Here is a 27065-nt window from a genome sequence, read left to right on the forward strand (position 1 = left end):
CTTCAAATATTATCTCAGCTCATTCTCTCTTCTCCTGGGACTCCAACTAAATAAAAGTAAGATCCTCTCACTGTATTCTCTGTGTCTCCTACCCTGGCTTTTGGATTTTCTATGTTGTCTCTCTTTATTTTAGATCGTTTCCTCTGCCGTATTATCTTTTCTTTTCTTTTTAAGATTTATGTATTTATTTTAGAGAGAGAGCATGCAAGCAAGGGGAGCGACAGAAAGAGAGGAAGAGATCCCTCAAGCAGACTCCCCACTGAGCACGGAGCCCAATGCTGGCTCTATCCCAGGACCCTGAGATCATGACCTGAGCCTAAATCAAGAGTCGGACGCTCAACCGACTGAGCCACCCAGGCGCCCCATCCTCTGCCATATTTTCTAATTCATTGACTCTCTCTTCTCATGCATCTAAATTGTTGAACCCATCTCTGGAGTTTTTAACATCTCTTACTGTATTTCTGCATTCTCAAATTCTATTTGATTCTTTAAATAATCTGCCATTTTATCACAGAGAGAAATCTTCCTTGACTTCCCACATCCTCACCACAGGCCTGTTCGCATGCCCCCACCACATGTGCTCACATGGCAACCTGGGCTCTAACAGGCACTTACTATATTCTCTTACATTCTCTCCCCAACTAGACTGAGAGTATCTTGAGGATGATGGATATCATTTACTCTGTATCTCCAGCATTTAACACTGTACTGGAATAATAGCAGTCACTCAGTGTGGTGAACTTTAACTACAACAACCTCCCTGACCACCTAACCCTGCCCCCCTCTAAGAAGATGGAAAACCTTCAGGAAAGTCTCCACAACTCACAACTGTTTGTGTGAGGAGATTCTCCTAAAGAGGGAATGCTAAGAGATGCTCATTTCTGCATCCAGGCTGATGAGGGGGAAAAGCGGAAAGCAAAACAGGCTCAGAAATAAGAGGCTGGGGAGACCTCAGGTGAGTAAGTCTCAGAATGAGCACAAGTTATAGGGCAAACTCAACTTTTCCAGGCTGTGGAATTGGCTCGGTCTAATCCCGTTAGACCCAGACCTCCAAGGAATGAGGGGCTCCTAGTCAACATCTGGGTGGTACTGCTATAGTGTATCTAGAAACTCAAGGCAGAGTGGCTTTTAAAAAAGGAATGTTGTACAACCAGTATGCTGTAAATGCAGGATTTATGGGTTGTGTCCACCAGAGCCACTTTATTTTTGTCTTCCACTGCTTTTAATCCCTTCCAGTGGGGGTTAGGTTGGTCTTTTCCAAGACTGTATATAAAAATCCTACCAAGCTCATAAATTTTTCTCGGCACCCTTAGGTAAATGTCCAGGGGTCACTTTAAGTCATAAATGCAGGCTTAAGTAAGTAATTAAAAGGGTCCAGCCCAATATACTAATCAATATATAAATCTTCACTCAAAGATAAGATTTCTCTCCTACTCCCCCAAAGCTAGGGCCTGTGGCAGGTGGGCTGTGGGCAGCCTGGGAGGGAATTGTGTTTAGCTCCTCCTCTTTCTTATTCACTTCTTCCTCCTCTTGCTGCTGTTTCTGGCCTTTTTTTTTTTTTTTAAGATTTCATTTATTTGAGATAGAGTGAGCGAGCAAGAGAGAGAGCACCAGCAGAGGGAGAGGTGGAGGGAGAGGGAGAAGCAGGCTCCCCGCGGAGCAGGGAGCCTGATGCGGTGAGATGCAATGTGGGGCTCCATCCCAGGACCCTGGGATCATGACCTGAGCCAAAGGCAGATGCTTAACCAGCTGAGCCACCCAGGCACCCCTGTTTCTGGCCTTTAAGGTTGAAGGGGGGAATGGTGGAGAGCGAAGGGGGCTAGTCCTGGTAAAATGGCTTTGTGGGCCCTATACCTGGGGACCCATAGGCCATAGGTCCCCTGGCAGATATTTAAAGCTGATCTTGGGGGGTTTCTCTGAGGTCCTGGGAGACTCTCCTGCTGGGTTCCTCTGACTCAGTTTCTTCTCCAGCAGCAGGGCCCCCTGCCCCCTGCTCCCTACAGCCTCAGCTAGCACTTGTCACCCAGCCTTTCACTGCTGGGACCCCCTTGTCCTCACTGGCCACTCTTGGTTGGGCTCAACCCAGGGACACTTACCTCTGCCTCCTCCTCACCTGGTCCCCTGGACTTCTGTCTCATTTGACCTGCACCCAGAAGGTTGAGCAGTTTTCGCCCAGGCCCTTTTCTCTCAGCCAAGTCTACTTAGTCTTCCGGAACCAGCCCACACCGGGCCATTGTCTATGCCCTGCGGCAGTGACCGCAGTGATCACACCTCAAGCTGCCTGAGTGGTCTGTCCTCTTGAAGCCTCTCTCACTAGACTGAAGGGGAGGGAGCAGGTGACCCTGCACATTTCCCCAGGGAAGTCCTCCTCACAAAATCCTCCCTGAATCTCCCCTCTTCTGACTCTCTTATTCCCTCTATCTGGGTGAGGGATTCCCTGGGTCAAGGACCAAGACACAACTAACCAGATTTTGAAGATTGCCTTTGAAATCTTTGTGGTCTGCTCACACCTTGCTGTGATGCTCAATAACTATCATATCTTGGCGTTTCAATCAAAACCCCACTTAACATCCTGTTGGGCTGGTTTTTTATCAGAAGGAAACATCATTATTGTTTTTTTTCTGAATATGAAATTAAGGCATGCTTCTTATAAAATTAAACCAAAACATAAATGTAAAAGACAGTAGTAGCCCAGTGCAATTTTACCTCCCAGAGATAACTCAAAGACGTTGCTTTATATCTTTCCAGACCTTTTTTCTTTGACACACTTTGACACACTTACACTTTTATTTATTTTTTAAAAAAGATTTTGTTTATTTATTTGAGCGAGAGAGCACAAGTGGGGAGAGGGGCAGAAGAAGAGGGGGCAGAGAGAAGCAGACTCTCTACCGGGCAGAGAGCCCGATGCAGGGCTTGATCCCAGGACCCTGGTATCATGACCTGAGCTGAAGGCAGACACTTAACCGACTGAGCCACTCAAGTGCCCCTTGCACTTTTATTTTAATAGTGGAAATGGGATTGTACCATATATAAACTCCAGAGAGTCTTTTCCCTACTGCCATAGGATATGTAAGCCCTCCCATCCCCTATATACCTAAACCTATGTTAAAGTGGAAGAATTGATGAGAGCCTGGGCAGTTACCCTGACAGACTGAGTACCTAAATGGTCAGTTTACATATTGAATTAAACTGGGTTTTAGTCGTGTGGACTAAATTTAGTTTCCTCTCACTTCCTATCAAGATGGGTGCTTTGGAGAAAGTAAGATGAATCATAGAAAATTAAAGGGCTATATTTATTTCACATGAGGAGTACATATTAAATTCCACATTACAAATGAAATTGTTAGGTTGGAAGGTGTAGCCCTTTTCAAGGCTTTTGATCTGCATTTCCACAGTGCATCAGAGGACATTTTTCCCTATATATATTTTCAGAACACTGGATATTTACAGTTTTCCAAGTCTCATAGGCCAGATATAATAATTAAGCCTTTCCTTGTTTTTTAATAAGGTTGAGCAAATTTTGCATTAGGATAGGACACTTACTTATTGCCAGGGCTCCCTTTGCCCAAGTGTCCATTTTGATATCCCAATAAAATCTTAGTAAGTTTTCCCCAGGCTCAGGTTTTAAAGAATCCAGACTAAAACAAATGGGCTCCAGAGTGGACTGAAAGAGGCCTATCCCTAGTTGGCCATAGGGGAGTAAAGGCGGAAGGAGATACTTCCCAAGGGACTCCTGGAGGCCACCATCCATGCTGCCTTAGGCCTGATCTGTCACCTTCCCCATGTTCACAGAATCTAGATGACTCCCGCATACCCCCAAAGCCTCATTGCATGCCTGTCCCTGTAGACACTAGTGACCACAGACCAAAGCTCTTGCCCCAAGGGAGGCCGGGCTACCCATGGACCAATTAATTAGCTGTTTCAGATGGCTTGGCACTAAAAGATGGGCTAAACCAGAGCCTTCTTTCTGGGGATTTCAACTAAGAAACTTGGAAAGAATGTGCTTGTAAGCAGTGGGGATGATAAGAGAGTGAGTTGAGCCCTGGGCAAGCCCAAGCCAGGCTGAGTCAGCAGGGAGAGAAAGATGTGCAGAGTCAAGGAGCTGTTCCCCTGGACACAGGGACCTCTCCCTGGCTGGCGGCGCTGCTGGCCTCCTGCAGCTAGGGATGCAGCCCCCGTGCCTGGCTCTGAGAGCCTCAGCCCTCCAGCCCTCTGCTGCCTGCCCCCTGGGAGCCTGCAGCACCTTCAGCTCTGCCCCACGCTCCCGATTACCTTGTACACGGCCCCAGCAATCACACAGATGTTGTGTATGCCCACCGCAGTTCATAGCTGCAGATAGAAGATGTTCCTGATAGACTCTGCGCTGGGCTTTTCAAGCCACTCAGAACATCAGGGGCAACGTTTTGCTTATAAAGGATAAAGGCTATGTGAGCTTTTTCAGAAACGTTTTGAGCAGATATGGAGCAAATTTATGTGGACCTTGTGAGAAAAAGAAGACAAAGTGTTTTACACTAAATTCTCTCATTGAACTTGGATGTAAGAGGGTTGTTTGCTTTAGGCCTGATCTTGGCAATCCTGGTAATATATTATTATTAATAATATTATTGTATATAATAATATATTATATCTAAAATGACCTACTTTATCCTCCACTTCCTCTGTTCTACCTCCATACAGTAGAGGATGAGCCATCAATCAGTACGGAGAGGCTCATTTAAATACTCTGGAAGGTTCTGCGAATATATGGCAATTACTAAAATATTCTTCCAGAAGGATCCATTTCTGTCATTAAAATTTTAACCCTTCTTTGAAAAAGAATGCTCTACCAAAAGAAGTCCCTTTTCATTTTAATTTTCTCCATGTCAGGCGTGGTCCTTGAGTGTACCACGGGCCCTGAGAACCCTTCTCCTAGTCACTTACAAAGAATAATGAACCACTTGATGACTAAACAAAGGATTTGAGCTAATTCTTGGAGTAAACACTGGCTGGAAAAACTCCAGAAAGATTAACTACTTCTGATCGTACAGTGACTATGAATCTGAAAAGTTAAATGCCAATTAAAGTTTTATAAATTAAATCTTATTAGGAGGGCAGAACTGATCACCATAGAAAATGTCCTCTATATGAAGAGATTTTTATAATGTGAGTAGCCAGACTGCAGTCTATAGTTTATTGCATGTGTTTAGTTAATGACCTGTATGGATCCCAGTTTCATGAGTCAACACCAGTTGCTCAGCCCAGCTCCCACCTACGGGGTGGAGCCTTCCCCTACCAGTCGGGTTCATGTTCATTCGTCTATGAACTCAGTTTTAACTTGGTCTGTGTCTTACAGTTCTACTCTTTTCAGTTTCAATATTCAATTTCTGCAAGGCTTTTTTTTTTCTTAAAGAGATACAGTACTCAATACATTTTAAAATGTCTCTCATGCTTCTTCCCTTCTTTTCTGTTTGTTGTGATCTTCAGTATATTTGTAATAATCAGAATTCAAGATAGAGACACAGTAGGTGTCACTGATGGATAAGTGAATGAATTGTTTAACTGATCCATCACTCATCCATCCCTTCATTTACTATTAAAACTGAGGTTAGATGTTGGGTAGAGAAGGGAAAACAACTATTAATGTTGCTTAGAGAAGAGCAAAACATAATGGTGAGGGCTTGGGGGTAATATGGGAGAGAAGTCAGGAATAGGTTTGTGAATTGCCTTTTCCTACCGTTCATACTACATTTATATATGAATATATGCCATACATGGTCTCTTTCTTGGAAAACATCTTGGAATCCTGGTAAAATAAGCTTTTTTTTTTTTTAATTAAGCTTTCAGTTGATGAGAGAGCTAAGCTCACAGAAGGTAGGGAACATTCTCAGTGGTCAAAAATTAAGAGGGAGCTCAGTTGAGGGGAGGGGCAGAGGGAATGTTGGATGAGCTGATGTGGAGCCCACCCAACCCCAGGGGTTTACCGGTCTCAAGAACCAAGGCATTTTTGAATGGACCTGTAGCAACAAAAGAAGAGACCTTGATTAACAAAAGTAAAGAGATAGACTTGAGACTTCCACATAAAACTAGGACTCTCAAAGGGCTATACCTTTGGTGAAAGTATGAACCAAAAATGAAATGTGCAGAGACGTACAGAGAAACTATGAAGCTGTGTCTCTTAGCCTCACCTCTTGTTTGGGGAAAAAATGTTCCCCTGAGAAGTTATAATATCAGTCTGCTCTTATTCAGGTCTAGAGTACAGTCTTACACCGCCTAGAGAAACTAGGGGCCTGCGGGTTGAAAAATTAACTTAAAAAATGGATACCAAACAGACAGAAGCAAACATAAAATCTCTCTGAAGAAACACACCCTCCAGCCTGGCCACGCAGGATTCCCATATACAAAGCCCCACTAAAGATGAGCTCATCATCTAAAATTACAAAATGCAGGAGGATATAATCACCATGAGTGAGAGCTAAGAAATTCTCAGGAGGGAAATGGTATAGACCTGATCTTACACAGCATCAGCCTGGCATGAATATTCCACAATTAAAATCTCCAACTCATCAGAAGAATCTGTCAGTAGCTCAAACTTTCTCTTGTTTTCCCCAGACAGCTTGTTTAAGAGCACACATCACAGACTAGACTCTGCCAGATATCAGCTGAGCCATTAGCCGCTCCCCAACCCAAAGAGCAAACCAAAAAATCTGAACACTTACTGTTCCTTGACTGTCGAGTTTTTTTCCCTCTCTCTCTCTTTTAAATCCCTTCTTGTTAACAGTCTAACCGAGTCTAGAGTCTAAGAGTCTAATTTCTCTTTAAAATAAGTGAGTATGCCATTTGCATGCAGGTATCTAAATGTCTCTGAGTTATACTTTGACAGAGTCAAATGAATAGACATAGCAGCAGGACTGGACCACAATAACTTCAGATGATAAAGTTCCCAGACTATGAAAAAAGAGTATACTTAAAATAATGAAAGACTTATCCCTAAGTATTTTATATTTTGGGATGCTGTTGTAATGATATTTTTAAAATTTCGTTTTCCATGTATTCATTGCTAATATATGAACAGACCATTGATTATTGTGTATTGACCTGTAGCCCATGGCCTTGCTAAATTCATTTAATTCTAGGAGCTTTTTTCTAGATTCCTTAGGATTTCCAATGTGCATGATCATGTTGTTTGTGAACAAGGCCTGTTTTACTTCTTCCTTAACAATCTGTATGCCTTGTGTATCTTTTCCTGCAGTTTCTTGAAGCTCTAGGGTAATGGTGAATAGAGAGTTGAAGGTGGATATCCTTGCTTTGTTCCTGATGTTAGGGGAAGAGCACTCAGTCTTCTACTATAAAAACATTAACTGAGGGTTTTGTTTTGTTTTGTTTTAATTTTTTATTGTTATGTTAATCACCATACATTACATCATTAGTTTTTGATGTAGTGTTCCATGATTCACTGTTTGTGCCTAACACCCAGTGCTCCACGCAGAACGTGCCCTCTTTAATACCCATCACCAGGCTAACCCATCCCCCCACCCCCCTCCCCTCTAGAACCCTCAGTTTGTTTTTCAGAGTCCATCATCTCTCATGGTTCATCTCCCCCTCCGATTTACCCCCCTTCATTCTTCCCCTCCTGCTATCTTCTTCTTCTTTTTTTTTTTCTTAACATATATTGCATTATTTGTTCCAGAGGTACAGATCTGTGATTCAACAGTCTTGCACAGTTCACAGCGCTCACCATAGCACATACCCTCCCCAATGTCTATCACCCAGCCACCCCATCCCTCCCACCCCCCACCACTCCAGCAACCCTCAGTTTGTTTCCTGAGATTAAGAATTCCTCATATCAGTGAGGTCATATGATACATGTCTTTCTCTGATTGACTTATTTCACTCAGCATAACACCCTCCAGTTCCATCCACGTCGTTGCAAATGGCAAGATCTCATTCTTTTTGATGGCTGCATAATATTCCATCGTGTATATATACCACATCTTCTTTATCCATTCATCTGTCGATGGACATCTTGGCTTTTTCCACAGTTTGGCTATTGTGGACATTGCTGCTATAAACATTGGGGTGCACGTACCCCTTCGGATCCCTACATTTGTATCTTTGTGGTAAATACCCAGTAGTGCAATTGCTGGATCGTATGGTTAACTGAGTGTTTTGAATAGATGCCCTTTTTAAAAAAGATTTTATTTATTTATTTATTTATTTGAGAGAGAGAGAGAGCATGGGGGGGGGAGGGTCAGAGGGAGAAGCAGACTCCCTGCTGAGCAGGGAGCCCGATGTGGGACTCCATCCCAGGACTCCAGGATCATGACCTGAGCTGAAGGCAGTCGCTTAACCAACTGAGCCACCCAGGCACCCTGAATAGATGCCCTTTATCAGTTCAAGACTACCCTTCTATTCTTAGTTTGCTGAAAATTTTGTGGGTTTTTTTTTTTTTTATCATGAATGGGTATCGATTGCCTTTTCCCTCATCTTTTTAGAGGGTCATATGGTTTTTCTTATGATCATGTATTTATTTAAGTACTAAAGGAAAAGAACTGTGAACCTTAAATTTTATACACAGCCAAATTTTCATTTCAATGAGAGAGAGTAATAAAAATGTTCTCAGGCATGTTATGAGAAGTTTGCCACATAAAAAGCCACAGTTGAAAATACCTTTAATGGAAGTGTTCAAGTAAGAGAAACAAATCCAGGACAACCTTCAAGAGATATGGGATGTCAGGGTGATCTAATATTTTGATAAATATACTGCTGTTAAAAACAAAAGTCTAAGATTGAAGAAAAGAGAATTTTTTTAAAGGTATTTAATTTTTCATTTGACAGAGAGAGAGAGAGAGTACAAGCAGGGGGAGCGGCAGGCAGAGGGAGAGGGAGAAGCAGGCTCCCTGCTCAGCAGGGAGCCCAATGTGGCTCAATCCCAGGACCCCAGGATCATGACCTGAGCTGAAGGCAGACGCTTAACGACTGAGCCCCCAGGTGCCCCGAAAAGAGAATGTTTATCCAGAATAACTAATGTCAAAAATTCCAAATAAGAACAACATGATGGCGGAAGAGAGGAGATAAAAGGGATATTAAGAAATGCTAACGTGTTTTACTTAGTAGGGGGAAGGTATGTCTGCTTCGAAGTTTAAGAAGTCAACAGTCATGGGATTTTTCACCAGAAGCCATGAGTTCTTTGATAATAGTCAGGGATGGAAGAAGCAAAGTCATTAAACCCAGATGGCCATCATTTCCACCACCCCCATGTACAGTATGTCTGAATTCAGAACATCCAATAGAAGCCCAAACTCCACTGTGTTTCACTCTTATCAGAAATAAGAATAAGAGGAGAAATATGAAGCCCTACCCCATTGCCTTGAGTAAAGTAGGTTTTAGTGGCATGAGTCGTTTGAATTGCCCCTTTTGTGGTTATCTTGAGCTTTGTGTATCCGGGGACAGTGCATCTTGGTAAAATGCAGGGGGCATTTAATTGTATAAAGTAGGGAAGGGAGCGTGATCGCTAAAAGGGAGGCTGGAAAAGAGAAGTAGCTTCATGTTCTAAGGCAGGTCGTTGTCGGGCAGGTCAATTTTAGCAAAGACTGCATGTATGAAAACAGAGGGCCTGGAAAGTAATCTTTAAAACTACCCATGCCTGGGCACCCCTTGGAACGTCTGCATGTACTCTGGGAGGTACTCACGCTTCTTGGGAAGAGTGACAGGTCATTGTGACGGAATGAGGAACACAAAGAATGTAAGATAGGCTGGCTGGCTGGTTCTGATGGCTTTAAGCATAAGGGAGCTTTAAAAAAATTAGGGGTGCCTGGCTGGCTTAGTTGGTAGAGCATGTGACTCTTGATCTCAGGGTTGTGAGTTCAAGCCCCATGTTAAGCATGGAGCCTACTTAAAAAAAAAAAAAAAAAGGTTAAACTGAAAAAAATCACAGACCCAGAATTTTAAATTCTTAGCTCAAACCACAGAGCCTCTAGGAATGTCTTAAAAAAAAAGTCTCTTTTCTCTTAGAGCTGCTGAACATAAGCAGCTAAAATCCAGATGCAGTGTCTGATACCGTGGGAACCTATATCACAACCTAAGATGAATTTATAAACCAGTCATGTCCTTCGTGAGAAAGTTAAGGCATTGACTAAAAACATATGGGACCTTGGGAATTAGAATGGGGGAATCAATGAATCTGAGTACCTGGAATTCATAAAAGTCACTGGACTCAAATGTGAACTAAATTATGAAGGTGAGGTCACCGGGGCTTATTGCTAGTGGAAGCAGCTTCTTTCTCCCTTCTATCCTCGGATCCCTTCCTGGTGTCCTCTGTTAGCTGAGCCAGCAGAAGGCAGCTGACCGGAGAGGCTAGGAAATGCTGTTTGCTGGGGCTAGCCCCCTTGTGATGCAAAACACAATACAGAAGATGGAGGAATGGCTCTGAAGACAAGTGTGCCCAGGACAGTAACCCACTGTGCTTTCTGCATGTACCACTAATGTCAGAAGCCTTGCCATGGCCTCTTATTGTCACATAGGGTGTACTTTGCATTCTCCTCATCCCTGTCCCAAGCTCTCACCTGGTTTGCTTTGCTATTACACCTGGCCCCTGGGAGCACTTGGGAATTCTTGCCTCCTTTTCGCTGAACCATGCTGGGGACTGGGGACTCCTGAAGGATGCTCTTAGGCCCTAGACATCACCCTCAGTATTGCTTCTCGTTGTTCAGATCCCATATTGGGCTCCCGGGGCTTGCTGTCTCCTGGAAAACACCTGCGGAAGGTAGGGACACTGCCCTGGGCTCTTCTCAAATCCCACCCAAGGCATGAGTCCTTGAACCAGCTCGGGATCATCTCTAAAGGGATCCTGCCCAAAAGGGTATCTGCTGGAGTGCTACGGAAAGCAGACACTGAGAGAGGACCAGGAGCTTTCTGAAGGGGAAGTGTTGAGGGAACTGTAGTGAGGGTCCCAGCTGGGAAGCCACAGTATCAAATGGAAAAGGGGAGGAGTCAACTTACTGTACCAGTCAGGTGGGCACTTCCTTATCCCCCACCACTCTCCAGTCCTTCCCCCACTTGGCCCTGGTGTGGTCACTAATGGCAGCTAGCCAGAGGAGAAAGAGCTGGGGATTGAGAGAGAGAGAGAGAGAGAGAGAGAGAGAGAGAGAGAGAGAGAGAGAGAGGATTTATTTATTTATTTATTTATTCATTCATTCATTCATTCATTCAACTATAAGATATTCTTTTTTTTTTTTTAAGATTTTCTTTATTTGTCAGAGAGAGAGAGACTGAGAGCACACAAACAGGGGAAGGGCAGGCAGAGCAGGCAGAGGGAGAAGCAGGCTCCCCACTGAGCAAGGAGCCTGACATGGGGCTCGATCCCAGGACTCTGGGATCATGACCTGAGCTGAAGGCAGACGTTTAACGGACTGAGCCACCCAGGTGCCCCTCTTTTTTTTTTTTTTAAGATGTTATTTATTTATTAGAGTGCACAAGTCAGGGGAGGGACAGAGGGAAAAGGGAGAAGCAGACTCCCTACTGAGCAGGGACCCAACATGGGGCTCCATCCCAGGATCCCGGGATTACAACCCAAACTGAAGGCAGACACCCAACCTACTGAGCCACCCTGGCACCCTAATTTCCAATTACAACTAGACCGTCAATGCAGGCCAGAAAGCCTTCAGTTTGCTTTCCCAGTTACACCATGATAATTTCAAACTTTAACCTGCTCAGTCTCCTTGCCCCTCCTCCAATCACAGCGCTGTCAGAAGATAGCCATGCCTCCCAAATCTCTGGCTAGTGCCCATCTGGGCTGTGGATCCTCTCTTTCCTGCCTCCTTAGTAACCTTATCCTTTCAATTTTGTCCACTCTGCTGTCTCTTCAAGCTCATCTTTGCTGGCTCCTTTCCAAAAGGATGTAGGCATACACGTGGCACTCCATCTCAAAGATGACCCTTCCTGAATCCTGTGTCCCCTCTAGCTACTTTCCTTTCCCTTCACAGCCAGTGCTTGGAAGACTTGCCCGTATTTGCTGTACCCGGGGCTTACCTACCCACTGTTTTTCGGGCACTGCAATCTGGCTGCTCCCCAGTCTTCCACATTAGCTGGTCCCTGAGCACCCCCGCTGACCTCACGTTGATCAGTTCAGTTGAGCCCACATCTCCCTTGGCCTCTGTATCACTTAGGACTGCTTTGGAATGCAAGTGATGGTCTTAGAGTAGCTTAAGCAAACAGGAGTTCTCCTCACTTAAAAGGTATCTGGCGGCAGGCAGCTGTCGGTGCTGACTCAGCAGCCCCAGAGCATTGGGGTAGCCTTTCTGAAATTCTCCCTGACTTCCTTCACCGTTGACGATGACTGCTGAGGGGGTACACATCCGGATCCACTCGGGGCTGGAAGAAGGGGAAAGGTCTGCACCAGTCACTTAGCTCTTTTATCAGAACTGCAGAAGATTTCCCAGGTTTCCCTGTGTCTCACTGCCAGAACTCTGTCACATGCCCATCTAGCTGCCAAAAAGACGAAAAAGTGAGTATTTAATGTTCTTTAGCCTTTATTGTGGAGACTGACAGGAGGAAGAGGGTGGACAGCTGAAACAGGGTACCACCCAGTCTAACTCATCAGAGTCGGCATGGTGCAGCTCTTTGGTTACCTACAACCCACTCACACCCCTTTCCCATATACACATTTTGCATGGAACATCCATAAAGGAGATAATCCTGAAGTTTCACCCAGCTCCTACAGATAGCATGGAGTCCAGGTCCTCTGTGTGCAGGCCCCTCTTTCAGGTCCAAATGTGGTTTCTCATGGCCTGATGACTCAAACTAAAGGTTAAGTTCTCCGCTAAAATGACAAAGACAGTACCAGGTGTTGGGAGAATGGGGAACAACAGAACTGTCCCATGCTCTTGCTGGTGTATAAATTGTCACAGCCGCTTGGGAAAACTTAGGGCAGTATCTGATAACGCCGAACATCTGTGTTCCCTATGAGAGCAGTTTCTATTCCGAGGTAGATACCTGATGGAGATGTGAACAGATGTGCAACAAAAGAAATGTGCCATAACATTCAAAGCAGCATTATTTGTAAGCGCCTCAAACCCAGATGTGCAGAGACAGTAGAAGAGAATAGCGTACAGAAATGAGAATGATCTGCACACACTAGAGATGAGTCTCAAAATGATGTTGAGTCAAAGGAGCCAGACACAAAAGAGTATGTACTGTGTGATTCCATTTATAGAAAATACAAAAACAGGTAAAACGGCTCTGTGCCATTACAAGTCAGGATAGCAGTTCCTTTTGGGGAGAGGGTGGTACTTGGAAGGGAACACAAGGGGGGGATGCCAGAGTGTTGGTAATGTTCTGTTTCTCAATCTGGGTGCTGGTTATATAGGTGTGTTCCATGTCTGAAAATTTGTTGAGTTGTATGCTTTTCTATATGTGTACTTTCTTTGTGTATACTATTGTGAATTAATACAAAATATATATGCTGGTCTCTGCCCTTGGTTCCTGGCACAGAGCTCCTAAAACCTCTATGATTTCCCAAGTGATAAGAACACTAGGAACATCTTTTGTTCTAATATTTGATCTTTGACCCTGGTTCCTGACTGGTTCCTGACACAGTTTCTAAAGCCCTTGGAATTTCCTGGGTGATAGGAGTGTCTTTTGTTCTAATGAGGTGACTCTTGGTGGGCTCCTGGATAGCTTCAGCATGGCGGCTGGACACCAGAAAGCCCACACCATGATTAGACGCTTGGGACTTTCAGTCCCACTCCCCATTCTCCGGGAAGGGGAGAGGGATTGGGGATTGACCTATTAATAATAATCAATCATGCTTATGTCAGGAAGCCTCCATAAAAATCCCAATAGTACAGGATTTGGAGAGCTTCTTGGTTGTGACCATGTGTTGGGGAGGGTGGTACACCCCAACTCAGCGGGGACAGGCGCTCCTGCACTTGGGATCCTTCCAGACCTCACTCTCTGTATTACCAAATCTGGCTATTCATCTCTATCTTTTATAATATAATAAACTGGCAAACATAAGCATTTCCCTGAGTTCCGGCAACTATTCTCGCAAATGATCAAGTCCAAGGAGGGGGTTGTGGGAACTTCCAATTTGTAGCCAGGTCAGACAGAACTTGTAGGTAACCTGGGGACCTACTAATTGTGAATGTCATCTGAAGTGGGGTAACAGTCTTATGGATTGAGCCCTTAAACTGTGGGGTCTGCACTAAGTCCAGTTAGTGTCAGAATTGAATTGCATTATATACTCAGCTGGTGTTGCAGAGAATTGCTTGTTGTGGGGAGAAAAATCCACATACCTGGTGTCAGAGGTTATCGTGTTTCTGAGTAAAGGGAAACAGGAGTGTGTCTCTCCTCTACAACTGTACAACAATAAAATTTATAAAAACACTTTCAATGCACAATGTGAAGAAACAATGAAAGCTTCCTTTTGGGGAAAAAAAAAAGAATGGAAAGCATAATATACGCCCTTCAGTAACCCACATCACTTGCTGCTAGACAGATAAGAGCAAGGGATCTCTTCCGTGGCAGTGCGTTAAGTTTTTCATTGGGGAATCTGGTGGCTCCTCACTTCTGTCTCGTGGTTGTGAGGAATGCACAGTGTTCGTATCCTACTCTATGTTGGAGGGAACTCAGGAATCCAGGGATTGCCCTAAAAGTTAAACAGTAACAGACGAATGTTGACCAGGCTTGAGACTTTAGGGACACAAATGATTCCCTCAATCATTTGTTAGGCTTCTGGTCAATTCCATGCATGAGTAATCACAACCAAATAACTTAGGTAGTTTTTAAGTGGTTTTCTAATTAAAGATTAAAAAATTTATTTTCTAAACAGGTAACATTTTTTTTTTGGTTAAAAAAAGAAAAAGTAATACAAAAAGAAATAAATTAAGGTCTTATTCTCACCTCTGTTCTCTTTTATTAGTTTCTTGTGTATACCTCAAGTGTTTATTTTTGCAAAACCAGCAAACCCAGTATTAGAATATTTAAGTCTTCGAGGGGCTTCTTTTTTGTGTGCTCACTTATAGTTGAGACAATTCAAAACAACTGCTGCAGGGAGAGATGCCACCTTGAGTCCATTTTTGCTACCTTGGGCCTCAATCTCATCTCCTGATAAAGCTGCCCCTTCCCTGTTTCCACTTGTGCTGGCTTCAGCTTGGGCATACAAAGAAAATTATTTCAGACCAGTGAGGCTCGAAGTTGTGGGACTTGGCCAATTTAGGTTGTAAGCTGCCAGTAAGGGGTTCCTCTCTTACCAAGGCCTTATTTTTAATCTCTGCCTTCAAATTACATATCTCTAATCTAGATTTGTCACTCTCTTGAAGGACTTTGCTGAAAGCTACTAAAGGAAAAAAAAAAAAAAAGCCACCACCACTAAAGTTTTATACTGTTCCTGAGATTTCTCCTGCAATACTACGTTGGTTGGCACGCAGTCTGTATCCAAGGCACAGCAAGTGACAGCAGTTTGACAGTTTCACTACGGCTTAACAAGTTGGTCACCAACTTTCCAATTTGCGATAGAGAGTCTTCACCACTGGCTATCATAACCTTCATTAGCTAATTCCACATTTTAGTGTCTGTTTTTAAGGGTCCTACTTATGGTACCGAATTGTTTGCCTGTTAGGAATGGGTTCAGCTACAAGTTATGGAATATTCACCTATAAATGGCTTAAGTTAATGTGTGTCCTCACTCATGGACTAGAATGAGGACAAGAAAGACATGCGGGAAGATCAGTTAGGAAGCTCTCCCAGTAGTCCAGATAGCAGATGATGGTTTCATGGATACCAGCCATACTTCAGTAGAGCTGGGGGAAAACAAGAATAGCTCCTAGGATTTTGGCTTGAACAAATAAATGGATGGCAGTGATATTCACTAACATGGACAAAACAGAAAGGTACATATTTGGGGGGTGAAAATTAATTTGGCGAGAGGCCAAGTTAAGTTTTGAGATGCCAGTTAGACATTCATGTAAAGATGTCAAGTATGCAGTTTTTTGAGGAATTAGGAATTACAGGGAGAGGTCACCATTAGAGAAAAATTTGAAGTCACCTGCTTGTAAATGGCACCTAAATCCATAGGACTAGATGAAATCATATAAGGAGAGTAGGTAGATCGAAAAAGGGACTCAGGATAGAACCCTGGGTGCTTTGATATTTATCAGTTGAGCAGAATATAAGCCAGTAAAAAGAACCCAAGAAAGAATAGCCAGTGAGGTAGGAGGACTAAGAGTGCATGATCTTAGAAAACCAGAGAAGAAAGTGTTTCAAAGTGGGAGTGGTTGACTGTGTTGAATAGGACTGAGAGGGCAAGTTAGAACAGAGAAGGGACCACTGGATTTGTATGGAGGTAGTAGTTTCAGTAGCATGGTGGGGAGGAAACCAGAGAGCAAGCTTATATGATGATGGGAATTCTATTAGAGAGAGAGCAGTTGGTAATTCAAGAGAGAGACGATAGAGGCTCAGATCCACAGAGAAAGTGGAAGCATTGGGCAAACGGAATGAGAGCACAAGACCATGTCTTATTTGTGTATCTAGTAGCTTCTAGCACAGTGTCTAGTACATAAGTAGTACTCAAGAAATGTTACTGAATCAATGAATAAATGAGCAAATGGAAGAATGGATGGACGGCAGATGCAGGGCTGAAGAATGAATTAGGTCAGACAACTTCAGAGTAAAGAAAGAAGGGGGCCTTGAATTAACAGGGTTTCTTCAGGGACTTTGGGATCCTGGGCTTTTTCTCTGGAAGAGGATTGACAGATTTCAATCTCAGATGAAGATGGGAGAAGGAATGAGGCACTGTCGATGGCAGTTACCTTGGCCAAATTTCAAGGCCCTGATCTGCTAAGGCAGAATGCAGGGAGGGTTCTGGGATCATCTACTTAACCTCTTTTTTTCTCTCCCAGTTTCTCCCTTTCTGGATCGAGATTAATATGAAAGATTATTATGTATCTGTATGAACACAAGTGGGACAGGGGATTTAAAAAAGGACAGTTCCACATTCATTTACCCATCTGGTCAATGGATACTCATGGAACAACAGTCTTGTACAGGGGAAAGTTGTAAAAGCAGCATTATGCGGGGCTTTTCTTTTGTTTGTGCATCTCTTTTTTTCTTGAAGCGCTTTGTCTTCTACTAAGATAGCAGGTGATTCCACGAACTGCCCAAGTTAGGTGGTATTTGAACTGAGCTGCCCATAAAATCTTGGTGGGACTCGTATAATACGAGTGAAAGGTATCGAAGATGATGAGGCTTGTGGAATACAACAAGCAAAGGCTGTCAGTCGGCCAATCTTGGAATCGCAGGATCCGTGGATGGCTCCAGAGTCTTCTAGGCGTTTCATGAGGAGAGGAATTAGGATTCCTATGATCTTTCTTCCCAACCTGCAGTCGGAGGAACCGAGGAACCTGTAAAGGTGGAGGCGGACTGGAAGCCAGCTCTAGCGTCCGACTCATCCGCATTAACCATCCTACGTCCCCACGCCGGACTACATTCCTCCATTCCCAGCAACCTACCGACACCCTGAAGGCTCAAGTAGCCCCAACTCGGACCCGAGCCGACTGTCGCTCTAGGGAAGGCCGGCAAAGGAACTGCATCTCCCTGGCCCTTGCTGGGCTCAAGCCCTTTACACGTGGAATCACCCCAGCGGTCCACACAGCGGGTCTCCGGGCAGGGGCGGGGCTCTTTGGCGCCAACGGGAGGGCAGACGGGGGCGCGCGTGCGCACGGCGAGTCGGGTCGGGGGCGGGGCCAATAAAAGCAGTCTGAGGACGGGGGCTGGCGAGGGTCATGCTGGAAGGCTTCGCGTCTGGGGAGAACTGCTTGGAAACGGGGCAGTGAGGGTGAGTGAACCCGAGAACACCTGATGCCCGGGCTTCGGCCTACGAGGCCCGTGACCCAACCCTAGGTAATGAGGCCGGTGGGGCAGCACGGAGGGGTCCGTAGCACGGCGGGATCCCGGCGCCCCTCTTCTGGGCTCGGGGCCTCGGGCTCAGGTCCCGGGGAGGCGGGGAGGGGGCGGGAGGGGGCGGGAACGGCCTGGGTGGGGGTCGCTGCCTCCGGAAGCTTAGCCGGCTGGGAGCAGATCGTCTCCCCTGGAACAGGCCGCCGGGGCCGTTGAAGCCAGATGGGTCCGGCCGGGGCCAAGTCCCTGCCTTCTTGGACGACCTGCACGGAGGCCTGGGGCGTTAATCTCCGTGTTCTGCCGGTACCCAGGTCTCGGTCCGGGCGAGACAACAAACAGGTCCTGGGCCGGGCGAGTGGAAGGCAGGGGAAGTCGACCTCCTCTTGTATTCTCTATCTGGGCATGGCACCGCCAAGCGGCCGGCGCCCAAGCCAGAAACCTGGACGTCATTCTCCCTTCCGGCACGGCACTCCTTTACCCACTCAATCGAATCCGTCGAACATCTCATCTTAGGTATTTCCACTTAGTCCCTGATCCACAGTCCCTCTGTTGCAGCTGGTTCAGGCCACCATTGCCCCTGGACTACTTCAGTAGCCTTCTGACTGCACCTCTTGATCCTCTGTAGTTTGTTATGTACTGGAAAGCCAGAGTGAGATCTTAAAACAGATCTGATCGTGTCACCAGACGCCTTCTTCCCCCATTCCCTTTCCCGCCTTCAGTGGATTCTCATTGTTCTTCCAGGCTCTAAAACAGAGCTTATATAGGCCTTTCATGAACTGTCTTTTTACTCTTTTTTGCCTTACTCTAGTTCTCTTCCCAACTCTGCTCCAATGGATTAGGTCCCCTGGCCAAACAACCCTCCTTATCAAATGGACCAGGTACAGTTTCTGCTTATCCTAGAGTACCAGATTTCAGTTCCCTGCCAACCTGCGGAATTATTCATACAAGCTAATCATATCCTTCCATCTGCCTCTACTGTGTCTTCAACCTTGCTGAGCCTTTTTTTAGTTCCTGGATTGGACCAAGTTTCTTATAGGCTTAGGTGCTGGTTACATTATTTTCATTCTGCCTGAAGTACTACACTGTAGTTGAAAAAATCCTTATCCTTCATGTGTTACTCCAGGTGTGGGTTGGGGTTTCTGTGGTACTCCATGGGTGTCTGTTTACTGGTCTCCCTTTTCCACCAGGCTGTAATTAGTGTGACAGGAGCCCATCTGGGTCAGTGTTCTGTCCTCAGTACTTTGTGTGGCACCAGGCTGTTAGTAAAGAGTGTGTTGGTTGAATACATAAATGAAGCATGGCCACTCCATGAACTCCCCAAATAAACATATAGATCAGGTTATTAAATGCCCTGCTTTTCAGAACCAATTCTCAACCCCCCCACCCCACCCATGTAGCAATTTCTTTGGCCTGGGAACCTCGTTCTATTCTTGTCTTCAGTCCAGGACCATAGCAGTGGTAAATGGGAAGTATTGTTCAGAGTTTTTCTTTGGCACTGATTTTGGTTACAGGGTGTCTGGGTATTGGTGAGTGTGAATTAACTGAGGGCCACTGGCATGAGACAAAAGCTGCTAACAGCCACTGCAATCTTTATGGGAGGAAGGCTGGCTCCAAACTCTTACATGCAGTTGGGGCTAATGACAATGGGAGGAGAGGGTGGGCCAAGCTGGCCAGGCCAGCCCTAGTGGGAGGGCTCCAAAGGGAAGTTATTTTTCTAACTTAGGCCAGATCTTCTGTGGTAGGGAACAACATATCTGGGTGCCAGAGCCCACTGCCCTGAATCAGATGTGAAGGTGTGCTATTCTCCGGGCAGCTTAGCACTTTTGTGATTGGTTGGAGTAAGGGATAGGCTCCTGGCCCTCACAGAGGGAGGGAAAGGGAACAGTATGTGACTATGTTGTGAGAGGCTGCAGACTCAGGAGGGAGGAGAGACTGACTGGTGTGGCTGTAAGAATCCCCTGATGACGTGTGAAAGGGCCTGGAAGGGAGAGGGAGGTTGGATTAATGGAACAGTGGGAGCAAAGGTTCTGGGCCTGGAAGAGGCTGCTGGATCAGTGAGGGGAGCCCTGTTACACTCCAGGCACTGCAAAAGACCCACCACTGAGCATGGTCTGGCACTCTCCTCCCGGGACTGAGGCTCCTCCTTGTGAGGGATGTCTCAAAGCATGGGTTGGGTTCTGAAGTTGCCTTCAGAAGTCTCTCCTCTGGATTTTTTTCCAGTCTGGCCTTTATAATTTCTCAGAGAAGGCAGTGAGCCTGGGAACTGTTGGAGCTTATCTCCTGTTTGCTCATGGCCTTGAACTAAGTCATTGGAGTATGGGTGATGCAACATGTTCTTCAGGCAAAGGGGAGTTGCTTATGTTTCTTTTGGAATGTGACAGTTTATTTGGTTAGGTGACAGTCAGATTCCCTGTTTTTGTTGTAGCACTTGGAGGGAGAGTTTCTCCTCTGTGTTTGTAGATTGGGCTTTTGTTGTGTTCTGTTAGAAACCTGCTATAGCGAACCAAGATAGGACATGTTCAAAACCAGTGGTTCTTGGCCCTTATTTTGCTTCTCTTGAAAAAGGGATAATGTGGACCCATAGTTACTGTACTACTTATCACTTGGTTGCTTTTTGGTGTTATTTAAATAGAACCTGTCCCTTCTACACACACACACACACACACACACACACACACACGATCTGATATATTAAGCCTCCAACCATATAGTTATGGTGTTATTTAAATAGAACCTGTCCCTTCTACACACACACACACACACACACACACACACACACACACACACACGATCTGATATATTAAGCCTCCAACCATATAGTTATAGGAAATGGTGCTATGGGTTCATTGATCACTCAACTGTCTGATAGATATCTCAAAAAAAAAAAAGGTTTTATGCTCAGTTACACTGACATCAAAACTTGGCAGTATATCTGAAGGCAGGAATCCTCTCAACCCTTAAGGACCATGGCACACAGGCTGAGAACTGCCAGCCTTTGTGCGAGGCACCGTGCCTGATGCTGGGAATGTGAATTCAGTCCCTGCCCTCATAAAGCTCAGTCCAGCAGGGAGCACTTACAAGTAATCAGGCAGTTCTCAGGGTGGCATTCACAGCAGTTGTCAGGACCCTTCTGAAGGGATGCACTGGGGAGCATATGGGAAGAATGCCTAAGCCAGACTCGGAATTGAAGAGGGCTTGCTGGAGAAAGAGATGTCTACTGTGCATGAGTCTACGAGGTTTGGTTGGAACTGGCTTCCCTCTCTGGTCTCTCCTGTCCCAGAACTTTTAAGATACCTGGTTAGACCAAGCTGCTCTGCTCTGGCCTGGGAAGTTACAGCTGGGAGTAACTTGAGACCTTGTTTTCAGGTACCAGGTACGGTGGCAGTGGCCTTGTCAGGGTCAGGACAGTTTTATTTGATAAAACTGGAAATGTAGTTTCTGTTCCTGAATTATTTTCTAGAGATGAGAATTAAATGAAAGCCCCCTTTTTTATTCCATCCATATATATTGGAACAAAATTATGGGGTAAATTACATTAAATACATATTTATAAAGAAAGAACATGTTTTTAGTAGACACTTTAGAATTCATAGAGAAGTAAAAAGAAGAAAAATCAGAATCACACCTCATAATTCAGAAAATAATATTTAAAAGTTTTTAGTCATTGTTCTGTGTATGAAATATGCATACACTTTTTTTTTTCTTACAAAATTACTCTTTACAGACTTTGGCAATCTGCTCTTTTTTATTAAAAGATATTTAAAATCTTTTTTTTTTTTTTTAAAGATTTTATTTATTTACTTGAGAGAGAGATAGAACAAGAGAGCACAAGTTGGGAGGAGAGATAGAGGGAGAAGCAGGCTCCCGCCGAGCAGGGAGCCCGATGCAGGGCTCAATCCCAGGACCCTGGGATCATGACCTGAGCGAAGGCAGATGCTTAACCGATTGAGCTGCCCAGGTGCCCCTAAAAATCTTTTCTTATTGTTAAGTATGACATTGCATTATGATGTCCCTGTATGGTAGTAAGATTAGATGCTGCGTTTTGGCCCTCTGGAAGTTCTATCGCAGTGGTGGTGGTTCCCTTAGGGAGAGGATTGTTGGAGGGGGTACTGTTGATAGGCAAAATGGGTTTGGGAAATATTCCCAAACATTGTAGGGATGACATTCTCCCAGAGTCCCACCTTTTGGGATGGGTGAGGGGGCTGCAACACGGCTACTTCTCAGCCTCAGGTGCAGGGAGTAGAGGTAGCAGCAGCTTTGGAGTGAGCTCTGTGTGAGGTGGGTGCACGGGAATGATTAGTACCTTAAGCTTTCTTTTTACTGTGTCAGTTTGGGGTTGTGGTTACAGTTGGCCCATTAGAAATCACTGGCCTTGTTACCAGCAGAATCTGCGCTGCCTTTTGGGAGGTGAAAGTGTAGTCTTTGTGTTGGTGTGGAGGTCTCTTGGCCATCCTTCACCTTCCTTTCTGAGGTCAGTCTGTAAGCCCCCGGAAGGACTGGGAATTTCAATTTAACACACAGTTAGTAGAGGCCTGCCTGAGCCTTGGTGGGGAATGCTGGGAACAAAGCACTCCTGCCCTCAGGAGCTTGCGGCGGTGCTGTCTTGTTGACCACAGTTCTAGTCTAACCAAACTCCAGGAGTACTTGATGGCCTCCTAATGTCTATGTAATTCTTCTTTCCAGTGATCTTTCACAGTGGTTGGGTTACCTGCCTCTGCCACTGTCCTGGGAGATGGACGAGGCAGGGGTTAATGTGCTTTTCTCAGTGTCCCCAACCGCAGGCCTTCATGTGACCTGCCTGATCGCTTTCCTTAACTACCACATTCCTGTCTCTGGTCTTGCTCCATTAAATAGTGCGCCCCCCCTCCCCCCGCATGCTGCTGGATGAGCCATTCTGAAACCTAGCTCTGATCTCCTCTCCCATTCATAAATCCTCAGTGGCTCCCCATTCATCCTCCAGAAATTTCAGCCTCCTTGGCCTAGTGTGCAAAGCCATATCCCATACGGCCTGGTCAATCTCTGTGTCATTTGTCCGCTGTTCTGCCTGCTTCATAGCCTCTAGGCTCCCCCCAACTGAACCACTTGGAGTTTCTTTCCCACTTGTCTGACCTGCTTCTCGCTTACACCATTGCCTTCGTCCTTCAGTCCCTGCACGTCCAGTGTGTGCTTGTCCATACAGGCGCAGAAGTGCCCCAGGTCCTTCAGCCTTCCCTGATTTTCCCTCACGCAGAGGAAATTTCTTCCTCTAAACTTTCAGTTTTGTTTTTCTTTAGGACACCTCACTTTGTGCCTTTTTTACTGTTCTCCATAGGAAGTATTTTACCAGACTGTGAGCTTCTTGTAGGCAGGAAAAATCTTTAAATCCCTTTAAGCTCTCATGAGTTGCTTGGCATTCTGAAGGAACTTTAGGAAATGTCATGGAGTCTTCCCACCCCTAATCTGAAAGATGGGGACTTGGCATGCCCAAGGTCACCCTGCAGTCTAGCGGAAGAGCTGGCCTTAGGCCCAGTCTTCTGCAGTGTTGTTCCTTTCACTGAGTTCCTTCCCCGGGAGCACACTGTGTCACGTTTTGAAAGAACCTTCGCTCTGGTGTTTTCACCTGCAATCTTCTATGTTCCCCACCTCCCAGGTACTGGCGACCATGAGATCTCTGCGGCTGCTCAGAACCCCCTTCCTGTGTGGCCTGCTCTGGGCCTTTTGTGCTCCAGGTGCCGGGGCTGAGGAACCTGGGGCCAGCTTCTCCCATCCTGGCAGCGTGGGCCTGGATAAGAACACAGTGCACGACCAAGAGTACGTATTCAGCCAGGGCTGGGGTCCCAGGGCCTCCCCTCTGCAGCTGCAGCCTACGGCCGGCTGCCCGGCTGCGATGGCTCCCTCCATCCGCTCTTCCCTCTATTATTTGTACAACTCCTTGACATTTTTCAAGAACGATACTTAACTCCTTATAGCTACCTGTAAATCAGGCAGTCGTTTTTCGATCATCGTTTCATAAATGGAGGATCTGGAGGCCCAGATGGGATAAATGACTTGCCTGAATTCATTCTCTCTCTCTCTTTCACCAAAGACAGACCTAGAGACCTCCCCCAACACACACATTCGTACTCATGTATGCGTGCACATTCTCACACACGTACACACAAGTAGTAGTGGCAGAACCCAGGATAGAACTAAGGTTTCTTGACTGATCAGACGGTTTTCTTTTTTTATTGGCACATTTAAACATTGAATTATTTGTTGCAACTTTTGTCCTGGGCCAGTTAGTCTCACACATTATTTGTTATCCTTAAATTGGTTCAGAAACATTTTTTTAGTTGCTAGCCCCCAAAGGTTTTATAACAGCATTCTAACAATAAAGAGGGAAAAATACCCATAGTCTTGCCAGCTTAACAGGTGAACTGTTTGACTTTTCCCCTGCCCCTTTCATGGCCTTGCCTGTGTCTCTCATCCTTGAGTGTGCTCTGCCACTCTTTCTGTTTGTTTTTCTGGGATGGGTGAACTTTAAGATCTTGAACTTTTCCAGTCCTTAAAGTTTTGTCATGATCCTGGGGTTGCTGCCGAGTGGTCTGAGTCTAACTATTGGTTTTTAGGCATATCATGGAGCATCTAGAAGGTGTCATCAACAAACCAGAAGCAGAGATGTCCCCACAGGAACTGCAGCTCCATTATTTCAAAATGCATGATTATGATGGCAATAATTTGCTCGATGGCCTAGAACTCTCCACAGCCATCACTCACGTCCATAAGGAGGTAGGTCAGCCGAGGCGCAGTGGACAGCGTCTTGGAAAGCCTCCCCCCATCCCCACCCCGGCAGTTTGGTCCCCATTCTTGATGACCTGTGCTGTCCTTGTACAACAGTATTGCTGCATCTCCTTTTCCTGCTCACCACTCCATTCTGCCTTTTCCTGTTCAGAGACCCTTCTCGCAAAGGGCAACCTACTGAGGCAGAAGTCCCAGGGCCTTGTATCTCTGACAGGCATGCTACAGGCATTTCTGCTGCACCCTGGAGTTTGAGAACCAGCGCCTAAAGGACAGACCACATTAAAATGCAGAGCAGGGGAGAAGTTGTTTTCTTTGAGAAGAGAGGCAAACCAGGGGACCAAGGGGTCAAGGGACTCAGCAGTAATTGAGGGTTTGTGTGATATTATACAGTTCTCCATATGAAGCCGTTCACAGAGCACTTTCAAGTGGGTTAGAGAGCTCATTCGATCTTTGCAACAGCCTGTGAGTAGGCAGGGCAGGCACTGTTACTACCCCCAGTTTAGAGGTGAGGGAACTGAAATCAAGATGTTATGTCTCCAGGTCTAGTGACTGTCCCACTCTGCCACACCGCAGTCTGTAGAGAGGAGGAGAGGCAGAGCTGGGGATGTGAGTGTGCTCCCATTGGCTGCCGGGAGAGCGGACTTGGGTCTCCTTGGAAGGCAGTGGGGAGCGCTAATGGCTTTGTGCGGCAGAATGGCAGTGTCACTGGAAGATCTTTGGCTGTGGAAGGCAGACTGATGGACGTGGGGAGAGACTTGCAGCAGGGAGAGAACCTGGGATTCAGCAGTCCTGGCAGGCCAGGCTTGTTGGTGGTGGTAGGAGAGCAAAGGATGCACACAGGAGAGGTAGCAAAGGAAGAATCAAGGACGTGAACAGCGTCAGCTTAGCACTCAGCACAGTGAGCCCTGCTATATCTGCTGCTGGAGCAGGGCCAATACCTTCACCTCAAAAGATTGTAACAGGTTCTCCTGGTTGGCAGTGCCTTCCTCTTCTTGTTCTGACCCCAAGATGCTGTCCAATGCAGACTGCTTGCACTTTCCAAGGGCATGTTGCGCCCAGAGATGACCCTCAGGAGAGCCTGGGTTGTGAGCTTTTGTCTAAGATGAGTTTGTGGGTTTGGGGGAATTAGGAACCTCATAATTCTGTGTAAGCCAGACCTAGGTTTCTACAGCGAACGTGTATTACTTTTGTAATTAGAAAAGAAAGAAAAGTAATTTTTAAAACAAGCAAGGGCCTGCTTTGATTGCATCTTTCTTTTTAACTGGCAAATACATAAATCTAAATTGCATTGTTGTGAATTGACTCTATCTGATATATGGTTTGTGGATTCTTAGAAGTAGCCACATGCTACACTGGAGGAGCTTTTGGACACATGAGCCACGGACATTTTAGACATTAGCTAAGCACTTCCAGTAAAATGTGCAACTCATCATTGTCTAATTTGTATTTTGTAGGAAGGGAATGAACAGGCCCCACCACTGAGTGAAGCTGAACTGATTAACTTAATAGATGGTGTTCTGAGAGACGATGACAAGAACAATGATGGATACATTGACTATGCTGAATTTGCAAAATCACTGCAGTAGACATTGTTTGGCCATCTAGTTATATGCAAATGTGACCCGTTACAATGTGATTGAACACTTTTGGTAATGCAAAACAACTCATTTCCAACTACTGCTACAGTATTTTGGTAAAAACCTGTAGCAGTTTATTACACTGGGGTGAGAAAGAGAGATCAAGAGAAACATAAGAGAAATGGGACATACCGCAGTCCCCAAGTACCTAATCTCTTACTGGACAAGGGCTTGATTAAAGAATCCTTTTAAGAGTATTGGATAATTGGAGCGTAGTACTCAGGAACTTGACTGTAGAATACTGCTAGTCTCGGTTTTCATTCATGGTACCTGAAAAGTAAGACAAGCTTTGCCAAGTGGATACACTTTTCATTAACAGTGAAGGAATAGCATAAATGCCAAATGTTTCCCCTGGTAGAACCTGTCTCTTCAGGTAAACGTGGTCAGTATTCTGCAAAGTTCCCTGCCCCGCCACCCACCCCCCCAATGATGACATGACGTGCCCCTGGGCGAGGGAGTATTAGGCTATTTCAAAGCCATTGCGTAAGAAGGAGGCCAGATACTGAGTTCAGCTAGCCTTAGCGTCTAAGATTCTGTATCTTCTGGCACTTTGGAAATGATAACGCCATTGACCTATGTGATTAACATTTTTTAGTTTTTCAATATTTTACATAACTACTGCCACATCCTTTCTTTTATATCTTCTTCAATTTAGGAGAGACCTTGAATTTAAAAGTGTTCTTTCTTATCATTAGCAAATGTTTTAGCTTTCTTACTGTTTTGAGGGTTTGTTTTTGAGGTTTAGAAACTATATGGAATACAATGATTGTATTCCTCCTGCTTGGTGCAGTGCAGGAT

The 27065-nt window shown here is 45.4% G+C and overlaps 1 protein-coding gene across 2 annotated transcripts in view; it reads left to right on the forward strand.

Moving 5' to 3' along the window:
• MCFD2 (multiple coagulation factor deficiency 2, ER cargo receptor complex subunit) overlaps positions 1 to 26304 on the forward strand; it is a 37932-nt gene extending 11628 nt beyond the window's left edge. Inside the window, exons 1-4 of one of the 2 annotated variants that reach the window (XM_027620815.1) lie at positions 17739 to 17874; positions 23501 to 23661; positions 24459 to 24618; positions 26085 to 26304. In XM_027620815.1, coding sequence (XP_027476616.1) covers positions 23513 to 23661; positions 24459 to 24618; positions 26085 to 26216 — 441 coding nt within the window. In that variant the 5' untranslated portion in view covers positions 17739 to 17874; positions 23501 to 23512 and the 3' untranslated portion in view covers positions 26217 to 26304. Of the gene's footprint in view, positions 1 to 17738; positions 17875 to 23500; positions 23662 to 24458; positions 24619 to 26084 lie in introns of those variants that run through there. The other variant, XM_027620816.2, reaches the window with a different exon arrangement.
• The last annotated feature ends 761 nt before the right edge of the window (positions 26305 to 27065 follow it).

This window comes from Zalophus californianus, chromosome 8 (assembly GCF_009762305.2).
Source record: "Zalophus californianus isolate mZalCal1 chromosome 8, mZalCal1.pri.v2, whole genome shotgun sequence".
Lineage (NCBI taxonomy): Eukaryota > Metazoa > Chordata > Mammalia > Carnivora > Otariidae > Zalophus > Zalophus californianus.